Below are 24,031 nucleotides of genomic sequence, written 5' to 3' on the forward strand. Positions count from 1 at the left end.
TTACTATATTCTTCCATCGATATCTATCTCCAGTCCTCTAGTAATTTTTTTTTTTGTACATATCACCATTTAAGCAATAATTTTCAGTTTGGCTGGGTCAAAAATAGAAGGTACCTTCTAATAATATTGTATATTATTGTGCTTGCCATTTAGCTTTTTAATTATTATTTTTTTAACGTTGCTTAAAATTCATTCTGTTTAGAAACGATTATTTTACTTATTGGAATTATCGTCGTTTTTTATTGTTTGTAAGAATTAATTCATTGACTAAACGTTGTTGGACTACGGAATTATAAAATAAAATAATTAAAAAAGTCGTATTTTTTTTTTTTGTTTTAATTTAGACAGTCGTGGACATTATTCTTCGTGCCCTTTGTTATCATATAAAACTGAATAGACATCGTTGTTTTTTTCTTAACGTGGCTATAAATTCCACGGCATTGTGATGTCACTAGCGAGAGCAACGTAACTCGGACAAACGCGATCATTCTCATGTAAATACGATGGTGCCCTCCCGCTCGTTCAGTGTCACCGACTGAAATTACCTCGTCTGAACTGAACAGTAAGGACGTCTTGTTTGAAACGCTTTGAAAGCTAAGAATTGTGCCATTGTTCACTTGTACACAGCACGTACCGACTTGAGTGCTTCTTAAATTTTATCGTGAATTGTGATTTTTTATTTCTTCGGGACGATTTTTTTTAAAGATTTGTCAGTTATATATTAATACATAATAGATATTATAAATATATATATAAACAAAAATAATATTTGTAGGTGTTACAATTATTTCTTGAAGAGTAGAGAATCAATAACTTTCAGATAATGTCAAACAAAACTCAACAATACTCTCTCTGAAATAGTAAATTGGTTTAGTGTTAATAATTTAATGTTAAATAGTAAAAAGACTAAATGTATTAAATTCACTACTCCCAATGTAAGATGTGTCAAAACGAGTGTACGCTTAAACGGGGAAGCATTAGATGTTTTAGAATCAACAGAGTTCCTTGGTATGACAATAGACTCTAAGCTCCAATGGGGCCCCCATATAAATAAGTTGGCGAATAGACTCAGCTCTGCAGCCTATGCGGTAAAAAAAATTAGACTTTTGACTGATGTGGATACGGCTCGCCTTGTGTACTTCAGTTATTTCCACAGTATAATGTCGTATGGCATCCTACTCTGGGGTAATGCAGCTGACATTAATACTATTTTTGTACTGCAGAAGAGGGCTATTCGTGCAATTTATAACCTGGGCCCAAAAGATTCGTTAAGAGATAAATTTAAAGAAATTAAAATAATGACTGTCGCTTCTCAATTTGTTTTTGATAATGTTATGTATGTACGCAAAAACATAAACGATTTTCCCAGAAATTGTGACGTACATTCTATTAACACTAGGAACAAGAATAAACTTGTTACTCCAAGTACCCGATTACACAGGGTTAGTAACTCTTTTTTGGGGCAATGTATACGTTTTTACAACAGGATCCCAGAAAACGTTCAAAATTATTCAATTATAAAATTCAAAAGAATCGTTAAAGAGCGTTTGTGTGCTAAAGGATATTACAACACTAATGACTTTTTAGTTGACTGCACACCTTGGGAATGAAATGATCGCCTCCAGGCTGTTTCAAATAACTAAAATATAATTATTATTGTACATGCAAAATGGAAAAAAAAAAAAAAATATCCCGCTGAGTTTCTTTCGCCGGTTCTTCTCAGGTCCGAGGTGCTAAATTCCGAACCGGTGGTAGATTTTTGACAATCAATAAGCAAGTGTAAACACTTCTATATTGAATAAAGATTTTTGATTTGATTTGATTTGAAAAATATTTTAACCTGCCTTCATAAAAGTTCATCATTTCGACGAAATTTTCCATGAATGCATTCTGTTTTAATTTAATTTCTGAGTTGTCTAATTTAATGACTTGTCTTGACTTTATTCTGGTCTGCTTAGCAATATTTTAAATCCATCCTTGTTTTCAGGTGAAATGGTTCGAGCAGCAACGCGAGAAGCGGCGAATCAAACGAGACTACAATCCGTACGAAACGTCGCTGTGGTCACAATTATCGCGAAGGCAGCCCTCGCATCGGACGAGACATCGAGCGATCACACCGTCGCCTTTTTTTCCGGATCCATTGTTCAAGGAACAGTGGTATTTGGTAAGCCGCGACAAAATACGTTTATAATAGAGCATAGATATAAGAAGTTAGTTAGTTTGATGATATTGTATTAATTTGCTATGTTTCGCTTTAACAGAACGGTGGCGCAAAAGATGGTCTTGACATGAACGTAGCTTCCGCCTGGCAGAAAGGTTATACAGGCAAAAATGTCGTTGTATCTATTTTGGATGATGGTATTCAAACGAATCATCCGGATCTCGCGCAAAACTATGTAAGCAATTTTTTTTCTTATTATTTTAACTTATCTATTCTATTTTCAATTTATTAAGGTCCCGAATCCTTTTTGTTAGGATCCTCTTGCTTCCACGGATATAAATGGAAACGATGATGATCCGATGCCTCAAGACAATGGTGATAATAAACACGGCACGCGATGCGCTGGTGAGGTCGCTGCAGTAGCTTACAATCAGTATTGTGGAGTTGGTATCGCCTACAATGCAAGTGTAGGTGGGGTGCGGATGTTGGATGGTGTTGTAAATGATGCAGTAGAAGCTAGAGCATTGGGTTTGAACCCCGATCATATCGACATATATAGTGCATCATGGGGACCAGAAGATGATGGAAAAACCGTTGATGGACCGGGACCATTAGCGAGAAGGTAAGTAGGGTGTTGTAACTAAATTTCAATAATTTAAATGTGAAATAAAAACCTAATTTTTTTACATATGAATTGTTTGTGTAAATATCTACTGAGCATAATTAATATATCATACAAATCATGATCGCAACACAAACGCTCAAAATGCAATTTCAGTTACCAAGGCCAAAAATGGAACCGTTCTTATGTTACGAGTGAAAGCAGTTTAAGTAATAATAATTATTTTGCTTTCAGAGCATTTATTTATGGAGTTACTAGTGGCAGACGTGGGAAAGGAAGTATATTTGTGTGGGCTTCGGGAAATGGTGGACGTCACACAGACTCTTGTAATTGTGATGGTTACACAAACAGTATATTTACTTTGTCAATATCAAGTGCAACTCAAGGTGGATACAAGCCATGGTATTTAGAAGAGTGCTCATCTACTTTAGCCACTACTTACAGTTCAGGTACGCCTGGGCATGATAAAAGCGTAGCTACAGTTGACATGGATGGAAGATTAAGAGCAGATCATATTTGTACAGTAGAACATACAGGCACTTCGGCTTCTGCGCCCTTAGCAGCCGGTATATGTGCTCTCGCTTTAGAAGCTAATCCAGATCTAACTTGGAGAGATATGCAATATCTAGTAGTATTAACTTCTCGTTCACAACCATTAGAAAAAGAAAATGGATGGATCGTCAACGGCATTAAAAGAAAAGTTAGTCATAAGTTTGGTTATGGTCTCATGGATGCGACTGAAATGGTAAATCTAGCTGAACAATGGGTATCGGTTCCTCCTCAGCATATTTGCAAATCGCAGGAAATTAACGAAGACAAACCTATAGAATCTTCTTATGGTTACACTTTAAGTGTACATATGGATGTTAATGGGTGCAGTGGAACAGTTAATGAGGTCAGGTATCTTGAACACGTTCAATGTAAAATATCATTGAGATTCTTTCCACGTGGAAATTTACGAATCTTGCTTACATCACCAATGGGAACTACCTCGACTTTATTATTTGAAAGACCTCGTGATGTCATTAGCTCTAATTTTGATGATTGGCCATTTTTAAGCGTTCATTTTTGGGGTGAAAGAGCAGAAGGTAAATGGACTCTCCAAATTGTCAATGCGGGTAACAGACACGTGAACCAACCGGGTATCCTTAAAAAGTGGCAGTTAATATTTTATGGTACTTCAACCGATCCTGTAAAGTTGCGGTCTAAAAGACCTTCGCCAATATCGCCACCATACGCTTTTCCAACAGCTGCTGATGGATACGATTCGGTCGGGGATTCTTTTTACAATACTGACGCGTTTACCAATTATCAAAACTTCCCTACATTATTCGCCGCTGGCTCAGATCCAGAAAAGGCTATAGCAAGTCTCGACGGACATAACGTTCCCTCACCGCATGGGGAAAATGTCCTCGCTGATAGTAATGATAGGCGCGTCATGCATGAATGTGACCCCGAATGCGATTCTCAAGGATGCTATGGAAAAGGACCTACCCAATGTATAACATGTAAGCATTATCGTCTTGACGACGCTTGTGTGTCACGATGCCCTCCAAGAAGTTATGCGAACCAAGGTGGAGTTTGTTGGCCATGTCATGAATCATGTGAGACTTGTGTCGGACCTGGACAAGATTCTTGTCTGACTTGTTCTCCAGCTCATTTATTAGTAGCGGATTTAGGTTTATGTTTACAACAATGTCCTGATGGATATTGGGAAGACAGCGAAGCGTCCGCTTGCCGGCCTTGCGCTGCTCATTGTTCAACTTGTTCAGAACGAGCTGATGCCTGTACATCTTGTGAACATCACTTAGTTTTATATAATGGAACATGTTCAGCCTCGTGCCCCCCCTCTACGTTTGAGAATGAAGACTATTTATGTGCTAAATGCCACCCCTCATGTGATACATGTATTGGCGCTGAAGAGACGCATTGTGTTACGTGTCTCGCTTCGAACTACATCCTTGATGGTACCTGCTTGAGTACTTGTCCAAGTGGATATTATTCTGATAAAAAGAGAAAAGAGTGCATGAAGTAAGTATTTTGAATGAGGTTAATCTTATTAGTTTTTAAACAAAAAAACTGTGACTTAATAAAAAAATTGTAGTTGTTAAAATCTAAGCTAAATTTATAATTAAAATTTTATCCTATTTTTAGATGTCCAGTCGGTTGTGCGTCCTGCTTGACCACATTATGTTTGACTTGCAACTCAAACTGGGAGTTGAATAAGAAGGGAAAATGCGTTGCCGTTGGTACCGATCGGTGTTCCTCTAGAGAATTCGCGGATGGGAGTCAATGTACCCCCTGTCATAGTGATTGTGAATCTTGCTTTGGTGAAACAGAAGCAAATTGTCTTACGTGCGCCACGCCAGCCTTGCTACAAAATCACAAGTACGTAATAACGAGTATATTCATTTATATATATTTTTATTGCACTCTAAAACTAAAATATACATGGAGATTTATAGAAGTTGCCTGAGGTGCATCCAAATGCAATTTGAATATTAAATTTTAATGAATTTATTATTTTTTTTTACATATTTAAGTTGAAAATAACACGTTATATTATATTTTATAAAAATATCAAATACTAAAGAAGTCGTTGCGCTACAAGTATCAAGACATTTCCTCCAAAAGTATGGTTCTTTAACGTAACGTGTACGTGATGGAGTCAAGTCCTGTTAAAATATTTCGAGATAAGATGAAGATTATAACGTCTGTATTGCAACCGAGGTCATTGACTCTGTTATGAGTGTATCTTTGCGATCGGGTTCTGAATTCTCTACTACATTCGCTTGGTGTTGATGGTAAATTGGAATTATAAATACATATAAAGCTTTAATTTTGAGTAATGTATTTATTATGATGAACGTGGTACTATTTATTCATACTATTCATTCAAAATTAATTAAAATTCATAGATTGTAGCAAGGAGCTCTCGAGACAGTAGGCATACTCAATAAAGTTCTATAATTAAAATTTTTATTTTTTTGGAGTGAGTTCTAGAATGAGACAGCGAGTATATAATTTACAATGAACATAATAGAGACAGAACTAAAATCTTAGTTATTTGTCTCTCGCGACAGAATAAACTGACGACGAATACTGAAAGGTCTGAAAAGATTCGTCACCATTACATGGACACAAACATATGTTTGTATAGACATTTATCGTTCAGAATCTGCATTCTATCATCTTGTGATACTACGAGTTGCGCTGCTTTACAAATTATCATTTATTGAGCTCATATTTGTAATCTTTTGATAAAGGTACAAGACGAAAAGTTTATTGATCACTGAAAATCCAACAAAGTTTTTTTTTTAATCAAATAGTTTTCGTGCTTCGGGATATCGATTGCAATAGTTACTGCGACTAACTGTTTCTTCAATTTAATATATATTTTCCAATTTTTCGTAGATGTGTATCAGAATGCAGTCGAGGTTATTACGCCGAAGCTGGGCGTTGTACGCGATGCATGCACGGCTGCGCGGATTGTGTATCACGTTTGAACTGCACTTCATGTACCGGCTCTTTGAGGCTGCAATCTGGTGCTTGCAGAACTGCCTGCGCTGAGGGGTGAGAACGAATCTTTTTCAGCGTTTTATTAATAGATTTGCAGAACAATTAATCTAAAATTATAACCATATTGTTGATAGGGAATTCAAGTATTCCCAAATGTAAATTGTTAATTGCCATGGAACGTTTTGTCAATATTTTGATAATGAGTTGTTCATTTTGCAAAATATTATTTCAATACGTAGAATAATTGGTAACTCATTTTGTGTGTGTTTCATCAACTTTTTCATAAGATTTTTTTTCTGTTAAATCGAAGTCAATATGATTAAAATTCTACAGGTATTACGCGGATCGCGGAACCTGCTCTAAGTGCTATTTGTCATGCCGCACTTGTATAGGGCCGAGACGCGATCAGTGTGCTTCTTGTCCACCGGGTTGGAGGTTAGCCGCTGGAGAGTGCCATCCTGAATGTCCTCAAGGTATTATTTTTTTATAATATAGATAGGTGGACTGTCAAATGTCAGTGGCTCCCCGATAGTGAGTGATCATGACCGCCCGTAGATATTGGCACTGTAAGAAATATTTATTATTCCTTACATAGCCAATGCGCCACGACCATGGAAGACCTTGAACACTAGTTACCGGAACACAACAATACTAAGTGTTGCTGTTTGGTGGTAGAATATCTGATTAGTGTGTGGTACCTAAGCAGGGGCTTGCATAAAGCCCTATCGCCAATAATATTCATTTACGTGATTCATTCACAGATTTTTTGCGCATCACATACACATATAATATGAAAACTAACTGCCTTAATGGTCTAGTGGATAGTATTAAGTTGTATTTCCCGAAGTACTGGATTCAATACCAGGGTCGAGTAGACCTTGAAAACAGTAAAAAGTTATGCGACTATAAACCATTCTAGGCATAGGTTACCTCTCCTTTTAAGGGTTGGTTGCCTCCACTTAGTTCTCTCTCGGCGATGTTGCTTACAATTAATGTTATTTTTCTTCTCCAGGTTTCTACCAAACTGATGATGGTTGTCGTCACTGTCATCACTACTGTCGCGAGTGTAACGGTTCCGGCCCGCTACACTGCACGTCCTGCCCCCCACGCTTCATGCTAGATGGCGGGCTCTGTATGGAATGCCTCGGATCCCAGTACATGGAAACCAATAGTGGAATGTGTCGCGCTTGCGACGAATCGTGTCGAACGTGTTCGGGTCCAGGGCAATACAGCTGTTCTGGTTGTTCGAGACCCTTGCGTTTTGATAGGTGAGTAATACTAATAGTTACTATAAATAATTGATTAAGGTAACTATTAAACTAAATTAATGAAATTAATATCAATATAGTAGAAAAGTACAATTTACTTTTGATTTTGATTGATATTAATTTTTATCTAGTGTGAAGCAAATTATAATAATTATGATTTTATCTCTCGATTTCTTTATGTCAATATCATATAGTATCTTTCGTAGTTTGTCGGGTTTGTAACTTACGTGCATGGAAAATATAGCCCAATCAGCCTTATACCTTATCAGTCATAATTTTTTTATTTACTCAAATTGTACACGATTCACTTAAATTAAATTTACATTGTGAGTAGTCTTGTACCTATTTAGGTATTGGACCTGTATAGTTCTGTAGTCCTTATCTAGAAACTTAACGTCCGTTACGCTATAAATATAGCTAAACAGTGGAGCCAGCGTCACGTCGCAGTGCTTCTGCATCGAGCAGTTAAGTCTTAATAAATGTTTGAACAACTTAGCAATTAGTTTTAAATTATGTACCGTATAAAGCTCGATCCCGACAGAGCAGTAGTCAATAGAAAGTGGCTATGCGACGGGTTGTAACCTCGTGGGTGTAATTAGAAATGGCATCAGAGTATCAATTAAATACTTCGATGATTTTAAATGTGTGGGGAAATAGTAAATTCCGTGGATAAAGTAGAAGTAATTCATATTTAAATACTAATAATGCAATTTTAATAATAGCATCTTGGTTTTGTTCTGTTACGTAAATTTTTACTATAGTAAAAATTGTCCGAAAGGACTTTGTTCAAATAGAAGATTTGAAGCTAATTATACCAAATTGTTTCTTGGAATATATTCATCTGACTCATACATGTTTTTCGTCCACAGTGCACTAGATACTTAAAGATAAATCGGGCACATGAAATTCAGCTATTCATAGCTAATAAATACCCCCCGAGATATATATATATATATATATACGATCATAAAGTTGCATTGCGCTCCGAGGCAATTAGTCTCCATTTAGAACTGATATAATTTAATTAACTGGTAAAATATTTGATTGCAACCATCTTGCAACCAGTTAAGAGAGATAATATTTAATATTTACATAATAACTTTCAATTGCAAGTCTTGTCTCAATAGTTCCATCTTCATGGGTTCAAACTCCGCCTATAAACTTAGTAACTGGAACTCGGCAGTGCTTCTCGGTTTTAATACGCACACGCACACATGCGTTTGAGCGCACACTTGTGCATTGTCGTATAGTCCAGCCCAGTCTCCTTTGAGAACCATCATCATCGTTAATTTCAAATATTATTATTGTTATTATTACATAACTTACTAGTATATATTTATGCCATTTTCATTTAGTTTCTAATCAAAGGTTGGCTATATACATCATAGTACTCAAACAACTTGTATATTCAATAGCTTAAAGTCCAAGAAGGTCAGGTCATACCCTAAAAGTTCGCTCCTTTGACCCTACCTCTTTAGGTCATTTAACATTGACTACTAGCACGTTTAATTAGGATAGTGATGTTCTTGGATTTTATAAAGACTTAAGATATTCTATTGACGGTTGTTTTGCAAATAACTTAAAGATTCTTATGACCTTTTTCATATTAATTTATTTTTATTACTACAAGTATTTTAATTTTGCGAAGTAGTCATCGGAACGCATGGAAAATAAACATGATTTTATACATTTTCACTAAATATTAACCGGATTGCGTTGTAATGAGACTGTAATACATTTTTTCTTTGATTTCGTGAAAAAAAAAAGATATAAGTGTCTATAGATAATATGATTGTTTAGACAAGATGTCAATTTAACTTGGTCTTAGTTAACGTTTAAAATATCTTTTTCCATAATATATTTTGTTAAAGAAGTTATTTAACATTCATCGCAGCGTTTTCATTTGTAGGTAAAATTTTATTCTGTATCACATACTAAAAATATTTTAAACGATTTCAATAATAATTAATAATGTATCTACTTATTACTGGACATATATTATTTTATTAAGCTGTTAATGCCAAAATTGGCAAATTTTAAAGAAACTTTGGTTTGCTCAAATTCCAATGAAATCCAGCTTGGAGTCATGAAAATTCATGTTGGAATAATTTGACCAAAATAAAGTCTTAATTTGAACTTGAACTTAATTTAAACAAAGCGAATTCATCACCATTTCTTGGTGATGCCTTTTTTTTAACTTGTTTTTTTACCGTTATTAACTCTTATATCTGCATTAAACTCTATCTGAACTGATCGAGAGAAAGAACCAGTGATCTTCTGTTAAAATCCACGTGCACCTGATGTTATTTAGAAATCATTAATAATCATAAATGTTTTATTATAGATTAAACAATCAGTGCGTCCGGTGCTGCTCCGAGCGAGGGATAGCCGCTAATGCTACAGCTTTACCTGATTGCTGCCACTGTCACCCTGATACCGGTAAGCTTGTTTTGATCAATCGAAAATATATGGTTGTGGGCCTTTGTCAAGACCGTTAAACCATCCACTCATCAGATATTCTACCGCCAAACAGCAATACTTATTATTGTTGTGTTCCGTTTCGAGAGCTGAGTTAGCTAGTGTTACAGGCACAAGGGACAAAGCGTCTTAGTTCCCAAGGTTATTGGCGCTTTAGCGATGAAAGGATTGGTTAGAATTTCTTACAGCGCCGATGTCTATGGGCGGTGATGAACACTTACCATGCAGTGGCCCCTTGGCATCTCCGAGTATCTAAATCACAAAAAAATAATAACAGAAGAATTGTTTTAACAATAAAGTCATAACTAAATGTATAAAGTTAATAAGTAAAAATAGCCAAAGTACTTTGTGTTCATGACGCGTCGAATAGTGACAGAATGCCATTCCTCTGTTGAATCGAAATCAAAAATTAAAATATTCCTGATCCAATATGTAAAGATACCACCGGTTCTAAAAGTGTTGAATTTAATGTAAAGCTACTTTTGGTTAGGAAAGCGGACCGCGAAGAACCGGGAAGAAACTCAGTAGTTACTGTTAGCCACCATTTGAATAAGAGAGTATGTCAATGAAAACCAATTAAATTAATCTATTCTGCCTGGAAAACAACAAATACTGAGTTCACACTCTTCATCATCAATATAATCGTGTATTGAGTTATATGCTTTATTTATCAGAGACAATACAGGGTGTATTGTCTTTGCGAATTATCCTGGGATTATTCCATTATTATTTTATATATTTTAAATAAAAGTAGCCTAAGTAACTCCTTATTACATCAGCTATCTGCCAGTGAGAGTCTCGTCAGAATCGATTCAGCCGTTCCAGAGATTAGACCGAACAAACAGACAGGCAGACAATAATTGTACAAAATGTCGTTTTGGTATATGTACCGTATATACGTACATATGCATTTAGTAAAATGCGGTTATTTTATTAATACAAACAGACACTCCAATTGTATTATATGCATGTATGGATACCTAGTTATTTTTAACTTGGCCTTATTATGTGTTAGGCGAAGTCGGAAACTAGGTGTTAAAAGTTTACCTTTTCTCGTCGTGTCATAATTGGAGACAATATATATAACAGTATCTGCTCTATCTCACTGCTGGGCTAAAGTTTGTAGCTTATTCCACAACGCCGCTCCTGTAAGGATTTGTGGATACACATGTGGCAGAATTTCATTGGACTTAGACACATGCAGGTTTCCTAGCAATGTTGGACGAGATGGTTTACAATCACAAATTTAGCATATGAAAATTCAGTGGTGCTAGTCTGGGTTTGAACTTCATCGGTTTAGATGTACGATTGAACCATCTCGGTTCATATTTAAGTGTCATTTTATGGTTAGAACTGTAAATTGTCACTTAAAGTTAAGAATATAATTGCATTCAAAATTATGTTGGGAATAAGAATCCGTGTTGGGTGACCTTTACGATTTTAGTGAAGGGTTCTTTCGATCTATTCGTAATCATCACGTTAATTTTTTTGGAGTGGAGTCTTCCTTTTACAAATTACTTTACTACCCTCAATACTAATTTATACTAATATTATATAGAGGTAAAATTTGTTTGTTTGTATGTTCTAATATGGTTATCTCCGGAACTAATGGTCCAATTCTAAAAAATATAGTTGGTAGATAGGTACATTAAACTGAGAGCTACAGAGTGTAAATTAGATTTACACGGTAACATTTTATTTATTAATAAATTGCATCCGCGCTAAGCCGGGGCGGGTCGTTAGTTTCAAATAAAAGTTTGTCATCCATGAAGGCGGCTCACTTTTTCACTTGCCTAAAGTTGCCACGTGTAGCTCCGGTCAAATGTTAACGTATCCGGTATGTCCGTTTGTTGTCACCCTGTTTGTCGGTGTAATTACGCCGAGGGTAATGCTGTGCGAGGCAAACGCGAAAATAATAAAAAGCTATTTCCACCTTTACAAATGTAATTCCGACTGTTATAAAATCGTCGTTAAAATGATTTGTCCGACTTGTAGGACAAAATGATCAGTCTTCAATAAAGTGGGTACGATTGTCCCTCGCAAATCTACTTATGACAGAAATGAGAAGTGGTATGTTATATATGTTCTCCTTACAGGGGAATGCATAAATTCTTCCGTGGCTGGGAAGCGTCGTATCCCCGAGTGGAGCGCGCTCCACACCGCGCAGAGTGACGCCGCGCCGCACGCGCTCGCCAGCGTCGTCGCAGCCGTCGCGGCGCTAGCGGTCACCGTGTTCATCGTCGCTATGATAGTCACACAGGTATGTGTTATTGCTTCGTCAAATAGAAGATATCTATGGTCACTACCATGACACCCACATCACGTAGATGGCGTCAAGTCCAGTCTTATCGGAGAGTAGCCCAGTTCAGGACTCAGTCGTAAAGTCAGTTGTTTACACAAACATAGTTACAGTATCTATCCCTGGCCAATACTAGAGAACTGAGGCGTAGGGCAATTTCTAAACGTTCATTGGTAAATTTTACTAAGGATTTCTTGAGGAATATTCGTAGCTATTAATGTCCTGAATTTGACTGATGACTTTTATACCAAGGAGTAAATTAATTATTTAAGTTATTTCAACAATTTTAAATGAATTTATTATTCTTAGCAGATGAGAAGATCGCAACAACCTCAATCACGTTCGAAGGGAGCGTACTACTCGCCACTCGCGTGCACGGACGAAGGTGACGTCACAGTGCTGGGATCGCGGACGACCTTCCCGGTCAGCGAATACGAGCAGGAACCGCTTCTCGAACATTCCACATAGCACGCTGTGATGTAGACGTAAGTGAAGTAGACGTAGCGAGTTTACGATCTCGGCTACCGAATGTAGGTCTTATCCAATTGTATTAGAGTTCATTTTACAAAGAAACAGGAAAATAGACGCTATTTTTTTTTCTTACGAAATAAAAATCCTATTCAAAGATCCTATCGTATTGGGTAGATTTATGTGATTTGTTTTTTTTTTTTTTTTCTTAACAATCAAAGATGTATTTTCAAATAGTATTTTTATGAAACGTAACGAACCGTATTCTGATACAATAAACTAATGTATTGTAATAAAATAAATCGTTCGATTGAAAGTAATTATATATTAGTTGTAATAAATGGTCGCAAATATAGATAATATATAATAATATGTCGTACGGTGGACCACTTGGCACTTGTTAAAATATTAGCCGTAAGATTGTGTTTACAGAATGATATAGTGAAGGCTCAAAACAGATATAGTACAGAATTAATGATTTTTTATTTTATATTCATTCATTCATTCATTTAGTTTGGCAGATTAAAATAACAGATAATATATTTAATATTGGCGCTAAAACTGACAGCGATCGATTTTACGCGGGAATGAACAAATTCATTTTTAAACGTTTGAAATTACATTTTTTTTTTTATATTAGCGTCACAATATGCATCAATTTACGTTCATATAAAAACGTATTGTTTTGATATCATTTTTAATAACCAGATCCAATATTATATTGGAAGCGATCATATGATTTCGTTACTGTTAATCCGAAAGGTCGTATTTCAAATTGTCTGTTTCCATGTTAACTAGCGTCGCTCTTAAAAAAAACTAAATTAAAATTTAAATTAAATTTAAAATTAGAAAATAATATAACATACGCCCTTTTGCAATAACAGTCGCAATAAACGATGTCGCAAACGCAGAGTTTCTTGTTACTTTTTCTATCCTAAAGTTTGGTCGAATTTAATATTGAAATTTATTATGACTATTATTTAAAGATTTTTTATTTCAAAACAACAGATTTTATGACGATTATGTTGAACGTCGGGGAGTTCCATAGCTCGGAACCAATTAGGGCTTGATTACTAACCGATTAGTAAAATTTTAACTTCGTAGGATCACAGGAAATGGTTCTAATCAATTTGTTAGATGTGTCTTTGACAAACAAACATTGCAAGTTAAATATAAAGATATCCTTATCGGTCAGTCAATTTGGGTAACTTTGAAACGTAGTCGAACTTTAAATATATAATACATAATATATTCATTGATGTCATGATAAATATATTTTTTTAAGAAACGCGACTACATCGCTTATTCCAAAACACTAAAGTGATTGCAACTTGCTCTATTTTGATATAATCATTCAATATGAATATTAAGCTGCACTTAAAAAAAAAAAATCACGTCGATAGATTTGTCTGATTCTAAGTTACCCAAAATTCAATAATTTGGTTTCAATATTCAATGCTTAGATCGTTTAATATCTATATACGAGTGTCACACTACAAAAGAACTGAGCGAAATGAACAAACGCGCCAATTTTATTATGATATGATACGCCTGTGACTCGTCAAACGTACTATTTAAATGGTGTACTTTGTGGCTATCAGACATTTAAAGCAAAATAAGATTATTTCGTGTATTAATTAAATACAATTATTTGGTTATGTATCCGAACTGAAAGTAATTGCTTATAAAATACCCAAAAATTATTCGCTAATTTTAACGATATTCGAATAGTGGACACGATTCGAACAACAAAAAAGTTTTTATATCTGAAATAAAATATTGTCCAAAAAATTCTGATCCGCTATAAAATCGAAGAAGGTCCCATTTACGGCTCTTTAATCCCGGTCAACGCTTGACCCGGTCACATAGCGACCCTTATTAGCCGATCTTGTTTACCGATCGTAAAACGAAAATTTGCTCGCGTTCCCATATTAAATCTAGATTGTTTCTTGAAATCCGCTTACAAAATACAGTCTCCAAAGTATATAGTCAAATATTGAGGCCTCGATTCGAGTTAGTTAGGTTTCGGTCGTTAGAATCAATAGTTACTCTCGGGCCTTTTGCTTGCACAGTCAGAGTTGCCAGTCCTCGGACCGCAATACACAGAACCTTTAAGTTATAATTGATTAGCACACTCTCCCCCTATCTCTGTATTGAACTTTAATTGTTTCCTATAACAGTTAATCAAAATTATTAACAAAAATTAAATCATTGAATTTTGAAAATTTCGATATCGAAACGTGATGTAATTAAGGAACAATTATTCGTGAAATTTGAATACAAGAATAAACAAATGTCACGTCAATGAGCTAAATTAAAAAAAAAAAATCAAAAACGCGCCGCATGTTCTGGTATAAATTTTATATTTAGCGGTTTCGTAGTTTTCATAGATAGGTATTATAAAAAAAAATCTCCTCGTTTATAAGTAGATAGGGTTTTTATATAAAAAGGTAACAAAAACAATGCGAACGATAATTTAATTTAAAATGAACCATTTATTACATAACATTAAGCCGCTAATACAGATTAAAAATAATGTTTTTGGTGACGCTACATTAAAAAATCACTTTTCATTTCGCTCTCTTTTTAAGAAGGTCACTATTTTTTTTTCTGTAAAATTCCTGTTAATTTTAAGTAGTATAGGCTCAAAAGTTACCAGAAATAAATAATGTACAATATGTTTTTCAATAATCCGTCATGTGGTGGTTACGACCTTTTTTATTATGATATTATTTTTTCGGTTCTTTGATTTTATACAATATTAAAAAAAAATAATGTCAATTGAAAGTAACTCTTACCTTGTCATTACTTGTCTTTATGTTTAAGTAGGAAGTAAAGCCTCGATCACATTGTGAATCCGCATATGCGAGATTATTTTTTTAATTTAACGGTACAGTGTAGTCGAAGCTTATTATTTGTTAGTTATAAATTTATTTGTTCGATTTGGAACTACAAACCTAGCGGAAATATACTATTTTATGTTTATTAAACTTTTTTATACTTTATTGATATTTTAGTTAAATTTTGTTAAAATTAATCGGTGAATTACACAAAATTAATAATAAAATACAGATAAGAAATATATCTAACAACTAACAATGTTACCATTAACATCACAAATGTAAATAAATAGTTAGATTGTTGAATTGTTAAAATAATAAATTATTATGTCAATAGATAAAATTATAATTGTAATTGTTTTTGGATTACGTTTTTAAGCGACATTTTTCATAAGGGTTTTTTATTGCCGTTAAAAAATGGCGTCACTACAGATCTGTCAAAAAATATAGAGAAATTGTGTGTTTTGATTACAAATTATATTATGACTTGTATTTGTCAATTAAAATTATGAAATTTCATATTTTCTATGCGTGTATGTTTATTTGCTTTTAATATAGATTTTTATGTACTTAGTTTTAAAAGTCTTGACATCTGATTTGGACGCATATTTCAGTGTCGAAGTTTGCATAATTTCGAATGTATTGTTTTTTTTTAACAAAATTTTTTATTGTTTACTTGGTGTTTTGATCTGTCTTAAGTGATTTTATAATTTGTTTTTGTGAAAATCATTTTAATTAAAAACGTATTTTTGTATGGAATATTCTTATGTGCAAATAATATTTATAATAAAAACAACTCTGTGTCACATGTCTTTTATTATTTGTGTCATGAAATTTTATTTTTTTAAATATTATAATTATAGTCACAGCCCCGTCATAAGCGCAACAAACTATGACAAAAGATTTTGAAGAGACATGACTCACCCGTCGTACAAAACACCCATGTACTCCGAATTAAACTTGCCTGAGTGTATTAATAATCAATTTCATTCAGCTTCAAATACGTTGCCATAACATAATAATGCATAATAATACCATAAAAATACCAAAGTCATAACAATAGTTCTGAGAAACCGAATTTGGAGCACGGTTGATCATTTCAAACACCAGACCTCCTGCGTGGCTCGTTAATAGTAAAATGTAAGTGTGCGTTAACGTATTGATACGTACACACAGACGCACACACCTTTATGTATTCCCTTACTATCATTATTCAATACAAACCGACAATGTATCTCGATTGGTTGGACATCGGACGCAAGATCAAGTTTACTTGCTTTCTTTACAAATTTCTTCTTTTTCTCTGGATCGTTACTGAGAATTTCAAAACAAAAACATTACTGACTGATTATTAAAAAAAAAAACTAAAAAAAAAAACTCAAATTCCTTTATTGAATATAGAAGCATTACACTTACTTATTGATGGTCGTTTTTTGTCAATTTTATTATTTACCAATATTAAATATGAAAAGAAACGGTTTCATTCCCAACTATAAACTCACTAATTCTATAATAACCTTTCGCACACAAGCGTTCTTTAAGATTTTTTTTTAAATTTGGCAACATTTTTTTTAATTTGACTTCTGAATGTTTTCTGGGATCCTGTTGTAGAACCCTACACATTGCCCCACAAAAGAGTTGCTGACTCCGTGCAGTCGAGTAACAGGAGTAACAAGTCTGTGTTTGTTCCTTGTACCAATGCTATGAGTATCACATTTTCTCATAAAATCATAAATATTTTTCCGTACATATATAACATTACAGAATATGTAATGAGAAGCAACAGTCCATATCTTGATTTTAAATTTAATCCCTTATGATTATTGATTTCGGTTCAAGGAATGAACAGTCGCATAAGCTAGTCCAACAAGTAATATAACACAAAATTACGTCACACATGTGGGCGCGACGTCAATACAATTCTTACATTTCTAAGATTAATAATTAATACAAAAAAGGGCGACTTACGACATTGTTGATTTTAAAAATAGTACATAATTTCCATCTGTCGAACTAAAGAGTACATTTATTATGATGTATTCACATAAGTGACGAACACAATGCATATTCTATCCTTGTCCAACATCGATTATTTTCGTAAGCAAGAAAGAGACACGTCCCGTGTGACAAGGCCTTTTGTTTGCCGATCAAACAGATGTTATTATAGCTGGCATACACTATTTACATTCAGGGTTGCCATTTAACGAAATTTGCACATTTATGAGTGTAAGCATCAAATTTATTTACAGTCCTTGTTTACAAATACTGATTAATCCTAATCAATGAAATATGAGAATGCGGGGTAATGTTAATGTGTCAGCTGTAGGTAAGTGGTTATCTTTCCCTAAAAATATTGTTATAATGAGAATGAACCATTCCATACATCAATTTACTGATAACCAGGAATTAAATATACCATAGCATTTGCTCAAGCCTAGTCCTAGTCTCTTCGCCGATACGTAATCTGTTCTGCACCCGGATCTGAGACAGACATTTTAGTTTTTTTTTAAATTTCGAATAACGATATTCCTTTCGACAATTTGGATTCCTTAGAATGTTTACATAATAATATCACTAACAGTGCGATCTAAAAATTTGCTATTTTTTTTATTAGGCACATGTAAGAATTGCAATGGAAGTGACCAGAAATGCGATTACGTTACAATTCACTTCGAATCTCACTGAAATCTTGACAACCGGTATATTATAATACACCTATCATACGGTGTATCATATATATCATGTAATTATTATATATAATGATGCTTATCAGATTGATATTTATCGTTCGTGTTTTGCGATGACTTGATTTTCTTTTAAAGAATAAAAAAATTAAATCAAGAGTTGTATTGCCTTCATGATGTTCCGATGAGCGTGAAGTTTGACTTTGAGAATGCTTTAAGGCATTTAAACCTTTATTGTCAATTACAATAACCTGGTCTGTAAGGTATTTTAAAAAATAACAAAAACGAAGTCAACGCAAGGAGTATTATTGGCATGAAGGTTATATTCGATCACTGGTCAATACTTCATGAAATTTTAGTGAAATTTACGAATGAAATTGATATTTTATTTAATACCTAAAACTATATATTGGAAATGAACGTGCCCAAAACCTTAAATTTCCATATCTTTAACTGGTAACCCTATCGAAACTCTAGCGGACCCTTATTATGAGGGCAATATTAGAGGGATGTTATTTGCATAGTATTGTCCTGTGGCCTGCATTAACATTTAGACAATCCGTGCCCAACCGGTCGTACAAATACCTTGTTTTAATGGAATATGGACAGCGTTCGGTATTTTGAGTATTGGGTCTTTTGAGGATAAATTATATTTCGTAATATTATTCAATATACCATAAAAAATAATCATTTTTGCCGGACCATGAATTATAGATATATATATATATATATATTTCACTCAACTTTAAGGTGGTGGTAGGTGGATTAAATAACATTATGTGTTTGTATTCTAATATTCAATCCAATGATCTACATTGGAACAGTGGTGTGGTAAAGCTTCAAGTCTCCAAGAGAAATGGAGTGAAAAATTTACTAGTTATTTGAGTGATTTACTTTTATAGGAGCAAAGTTGCGAGATACAGTACAAATATGATAATTTAATCTGAATTTGTGGTGTAATGTGGTAGCGATTGATAAAGTAGAATGAAGCAACCATCGCAAATCGGTGTCGTACGAGTCAATTAATGTTATAGTTGTTTAGGCAACGGACAAGCGGCCATCTGTTAAAATCTGCATAATCCTTTCTTGCGGTTTTTTATAACACACCGACCTCATAAAAAGGTGGGGAAAGGGCAAGCGTATATATGATAATAAAAATCTTAGCTCGTTAAAAATAAATATTAAAACATACTTTGCTTTTTTCGCAGAAGACTTTGCCTTGATTAGTAAATAATCGTTTATTTATAGTTGTTAGTACCAATGTTATTTAATTTTATTATATTTTTTTTATATTTTATCGGTAGGCCGACGAGCAAATGGGCCACCTGATGGTAAGTGGTCACCACCGCCCATAGACAATGGCGCTGTAAGAAATATTAACCATTCCTTACATCACCAATGCGCCACCAACCTTGGGAACTAAGATGTTACGTCCCTTGTGCCTGTAGTTACACTGGCTCACTCACCCTTCAAACCGGAACACAACAGTACTGAGTACTGCTGTTTGGCGGTAGAATATCTGATGAGTGGGTGGTACCTACCCAGACGGTCTTGCACAAAGCCCTACCACCAAGTAAATAAAAATGAACGATCAATCAAATTCAATTTTTTATTTGTTTCAATACTTCAATTCACAACATACGAGTATATAAGAAAAATCGAAATACTTATAATAATATTTAACAAATGATGCACAATATTTATACTGATGTATAACACACACACACACACACAACGACATCCCAATAATATACATATAATTATATATAATATGTGTATTAATTATAATTAAACGCGATTGTCACATCAGTGCTTTTCTCTTAATCGAATTTATATCATAAAGAAAGACATTATCAAGTATTTACTATTAAGTTTTAAGAGTATTTAATTTAATTTGTGGATATTATATGTATTTTATAAATATAATAGCTTTTATTGTGAGCATTAAGAGTTACCATAAAAAAAAATACAACTACATGACATTTATTTATGTTCACTAACACTATAAATGTGGAAGTAACTTTGTCTATCTCTGTCTGTTTGATGCTTCACGTTTAAACTACTTTACCGAATTTGATAGAATTTTGTATGAAGCAAGCTTGGAATCCAAGGACGTACATAGTCTACTTTTTATGCCAAACTCTTGACGACTAATCCCAAAACGCGAGCGTAAACTAATTATTAGTAAACCATCAGTTTACTTAGAGTACATATATCTTTTTAGTCTGTCATAAAAGATTGGAAAAAATTCAGAGAAAAATATTCGTTTCGAAGTGTAAATAAATAATTAATTTTAATAAATAACTGTTTACTTGCAAGCTTCTTTGACAACTTCCTCTAATCGTAGATTTTACAAAGTTTCAGATTTGAGATGTTTTAGACAGGTTATAAATTATTTAAAGGACGCTTGAATTTCACGACGAGATATGACGGACTTATCTGATCTTTGGTCCGCGCTGTGTTGAGGGTTCAGATTGTCGTAATTACCGATAAAAGTAAGGCAACGAAGCCATTGAATATTACAAAATAAGTCATTTGTAATAGTTGTATTTCGAATACATAATTATATAAGAAACGCCTTTCTTCGCCTGACCACAGGCAATATTATTGTAGCCTTATTTAGAGCACCTTGATTTTAAAGTAATTTCAGGAGATTTATTATATAAAAATCGTAAAGCATTCCTTTATTGGCATTTATGGGCTTAATGGAAATGATTAAATGGAATTCGGAAGAAACAATACTTATTATTCCGTCTAACTTCGATTTTATTAACTAACAATGGCTCCCACACTTTAATTAATTTACATTTCACATTATTAGTCAATTAAGTTTTTAAATAAGGTACAGGTAATTATGACGGCCAAATCTATTTGGAAATATATGTTTGTTTATAATAATGATATGGCCCAGTGGTTAGGACGCGTGCATCTTAATCGATGACTGCGGGTTCAAACCCAAACAAGCACCGCTGATTTTCATGTGCTTATAATTCATCTCGTGTTCGGCGGCGAAGGAAAACATCGTGAGGAAACCTGCATGTGTCTAATTTCAACGAAATTCTGCCAAATATGTATCCACCAAACCGCATTGGAGCAGCGTGGTGGAATATGCTCCAAGCCTTTTCCTCAAAAGGAGAGGAGGCCTTAGCCCAGCAGTAGGAAATTTACAGGTCGTTAATGTTATAATTATAAATACTGTGCTTGGTTGTAATGGATAATATCGTAAGGAAACTTGTATGCGTTTCGAAATTCTTCCTGATGAATAATTTGGAGTTTTATTAATTAAGAAAGTAAGCCATATAACATCTTTACTGTATAGTACGTAATAATTAATAAAATTATTTTTGTACTTAATTTATACTTATTAAGGAAACTTAGGCGATACAAGTTCACATACCCCAAGGGTCAGATAAGTAACAATAAATGTTAACAAATAGAGCAAACTATATGGAACAGGCCTGCATAAACCAAATTTAACGCGGCGGGAAAACTTTGGAACGCAACTATTAATTAAATAAAATTAATTTCAGTACCCTCGGTTTTATAAGTGCAAGTCGAGTTGGGCAAATTTTTATATATAGTAGTTAAAAGGGCTAAGACCTCCTCTTCTTTTGACGAGAAGGTTGAAGCGTATTCCATTACACTTCTCCAATATGGGTTGGTTTAATATGAAAGTTTTCCCAACATTAAGCTCATGGAATTTCAAGGGTGCTGGACTGACTTTTTCGGCTAAGATCGGAGATCGGTACTCTTACCATCTTGGATTACTGGGCCACCCCATCATCGGCTCCGTGTCACGTGGTTAAACTTTGTTTGAAACGTAATAATTTCCCCTAAGCCTCAAATATAATGCAACCCCACCAGTCGCGCCCGAGCAGATTACGATCCAAATGGCATACGTCAAATTGGCAAACCTTCTTAAAATAGATTATTTAGGAAAATAAACAAGGAAGTTATATTTCCTCACTTTGCTACGGCGTTAATAACCTTGGTTGACAGCAAGCACCTCATCCAGAAATAACCCTGGGTATAAACACATGGCTTGCCAATAAGAAGAACTCTATTTGTTTTATAATTTCATTAATTTCTTCAAAGTCAAAGTCAAAGTCAAAAATCTTTATTCAATATAGAAGTGTTTACACTTGCTTATTGATTGTCAAAAATCTACCACCGGTTCGGAATTTAGCACCTCGGACCTGAGAAGAACCGGCGAAAGAAACTCAGCGGGATATATATATATATTTTTTTTTTTTTTCAAAAGTTTTTGTGCAGTAAAATCTAATTTAATAAATATGAGCCCCCTCGAAGTCCTTAGCTCCTCGCGTACAACATACAGTGAGTATATGTTGCTTTATTGTCACGATACGTCCGTTAATCAATTGATAACATTAATTCAATGATTGTAGCTTTTAGAGTCCCGCAGAGCCTATATCACCGCGTTAATGTTCCCGTATATAAATTCGTTTCCCGCGTAACAATAAATTATGATGAAAATTAACAACACAAACTGTAATTGAAAATGTATTATTTAATGCGTATTAAATTTACGATTTAAACTTTGATATTTATCGAATAATACTAGTGTTGTACTTTGATTTTTTATGACAAAATAAAACGCTAAGACAATTAATGGTTATTAATAGTTAAAATAATGAAAAAATTTGGTCAATGTTTGTTTTGGTCTATAGTATAAAAATAAACGTATCCGATGCTGTAAATACATACAGCACGCACACATAGAGTTTCGAAAAATCGCAAAAATAGTCTTCATATATAATTTAAAAAAAATTGAAAATTTACTTGGTGGTAGGGCTTTGTGAAAGCCCGTCTGGCTATGTAGAAACCACTCAACAGGTTTTCTACAACCGTGTTAATATAAAAAATGTCAGGTGACGACAGACTAATCCCATATGGCGTCGCGTACAATATTTTAAAAATTTACGTAATATGTCATTGAATGTATCAATGTCTGTATTTTTTTAAATGTTATTGTGTTTCAACATGATTTTATTTAGTGGACATAACTGAACATGAGTAATTTTAAAAGTTTTGTATAAAATAGAGGAATATCATCGGTCTAACACGATATTGAACATGAATATCTGGGGGTTCATAACTTTGCAGCAGAATTCTATAATACATAATATATATAATTTTAGTATGTTTCTAGTGGATTAGCAAATGGCTCACCTGATGGTAAGTGGTCACCACTGTCCATATAGATTGGCACTGTAAGAAATGTTAACCATTCTTTATGTAGCCAATGCATTACCAAACTTGGGGCCTAAAATGTTAGGTCCTTTATATTTATTGCGTATTACCTCTATCAGAATCTTTGTATAAACTTTGCTATACGTTCATTTCTTTTATTTACGTATGAATATATTTTGCAGTAATAACAATTTAACACTCATGACTAACGTCTGAATGTAGAACTTTGAGAACAGTTGAGAATTTGTAGAATTATAAGCTTTTCGGGCTATAAAATAGAAACCACAATTATAACACTTCTGTGGTCGTTGTGGTTACAGCGTAAATTGAATTATCGGCTCTTCTGAGAACGTTGACAGCGGTCCATAGACCCTTAAGTCTAACCGTCCAATGGTTAGCGGTATTGGGAGCTGTTCATCTCTGTCTTTCTTATTAATATCAGTATAATCTTTCTCGCTCGCACCTGAGAAGAAAACTCAGG

At 34.0% G+C, this 24,031-nt stretch overlaps 1 protein-coding gene across 3 annotated transcripts in view; it reads left to right on the plus strand.

Annotated features, from left to right (window-relative positions):
* LOC113398786 (furin-like protease 2) overlaps positions 1–16,463 on the plus strand; it is a 249,430-nt gene extending 232,967 nt beyond the window's left edge. For 2 of the 3 annotated variants that reach the window (XM_064216986.1, XM_064216987.1), the window contains 11 exons: positions 1,988–2,164; positions 2,262–2,396; positions 2,476–2,783; positions 3,018–4,814; positions 4,938–5,171; positions 6,198–6,356; positions 6,636–6,775; positions 7,315–7,570; positions 9,915–10,009; positions 12,145–12,308; positions 12,657–16,463. In XM_064216986.1, coding sequence (XP_064073056.1) covers positions 1,988–2,164; positions 2,262–2,396; positions 2,476–2,783; positions 3,018–4,814; positions 4,938–5,171; positions 6,198–6,356; positions 6,636–6,775; positions 7,315–7,570; positions 9,915–10,009; positions 12,145–12,308; positions 12,657–12,815 — 3,624 coding nt within the window. In that variant the 3' untranslated portion in view covers positions 12,816–16,463. The remainder of the gene's footprint in view (positions 1–1,987; positions 2,165–2,261; positions 2,397–2,475; positions 2,784–3,017; positions 4,815–4,937; positions 5,172–6,197; positions 6,357–6,635; positions 6,776–7,314; positions 7,571–9,914; positions 10,010–12,144; positions 12,309–12,656) is intronic. The other variant, XM_026637686.2, reaches the window with a different exon arrangement.
* Positions 16,464–24,031: the final 7,568 nt, after the last annotated feature.

This window comes from Vanessa tameamea, chromosome 14 (genome assembly GCF_037043105.1).
Source record: "Vanessa tameamea isolate UH-Manoa-2023 chromosome 14, ilVanTame1 primary haplotype, whole genome shotgun sequence".
NCBI lineage: Eukaryota > Metazoa > Arthropoda > Insecta > Lepidoptera > Nymphalidae > Vanessa > Vanessa tameamea.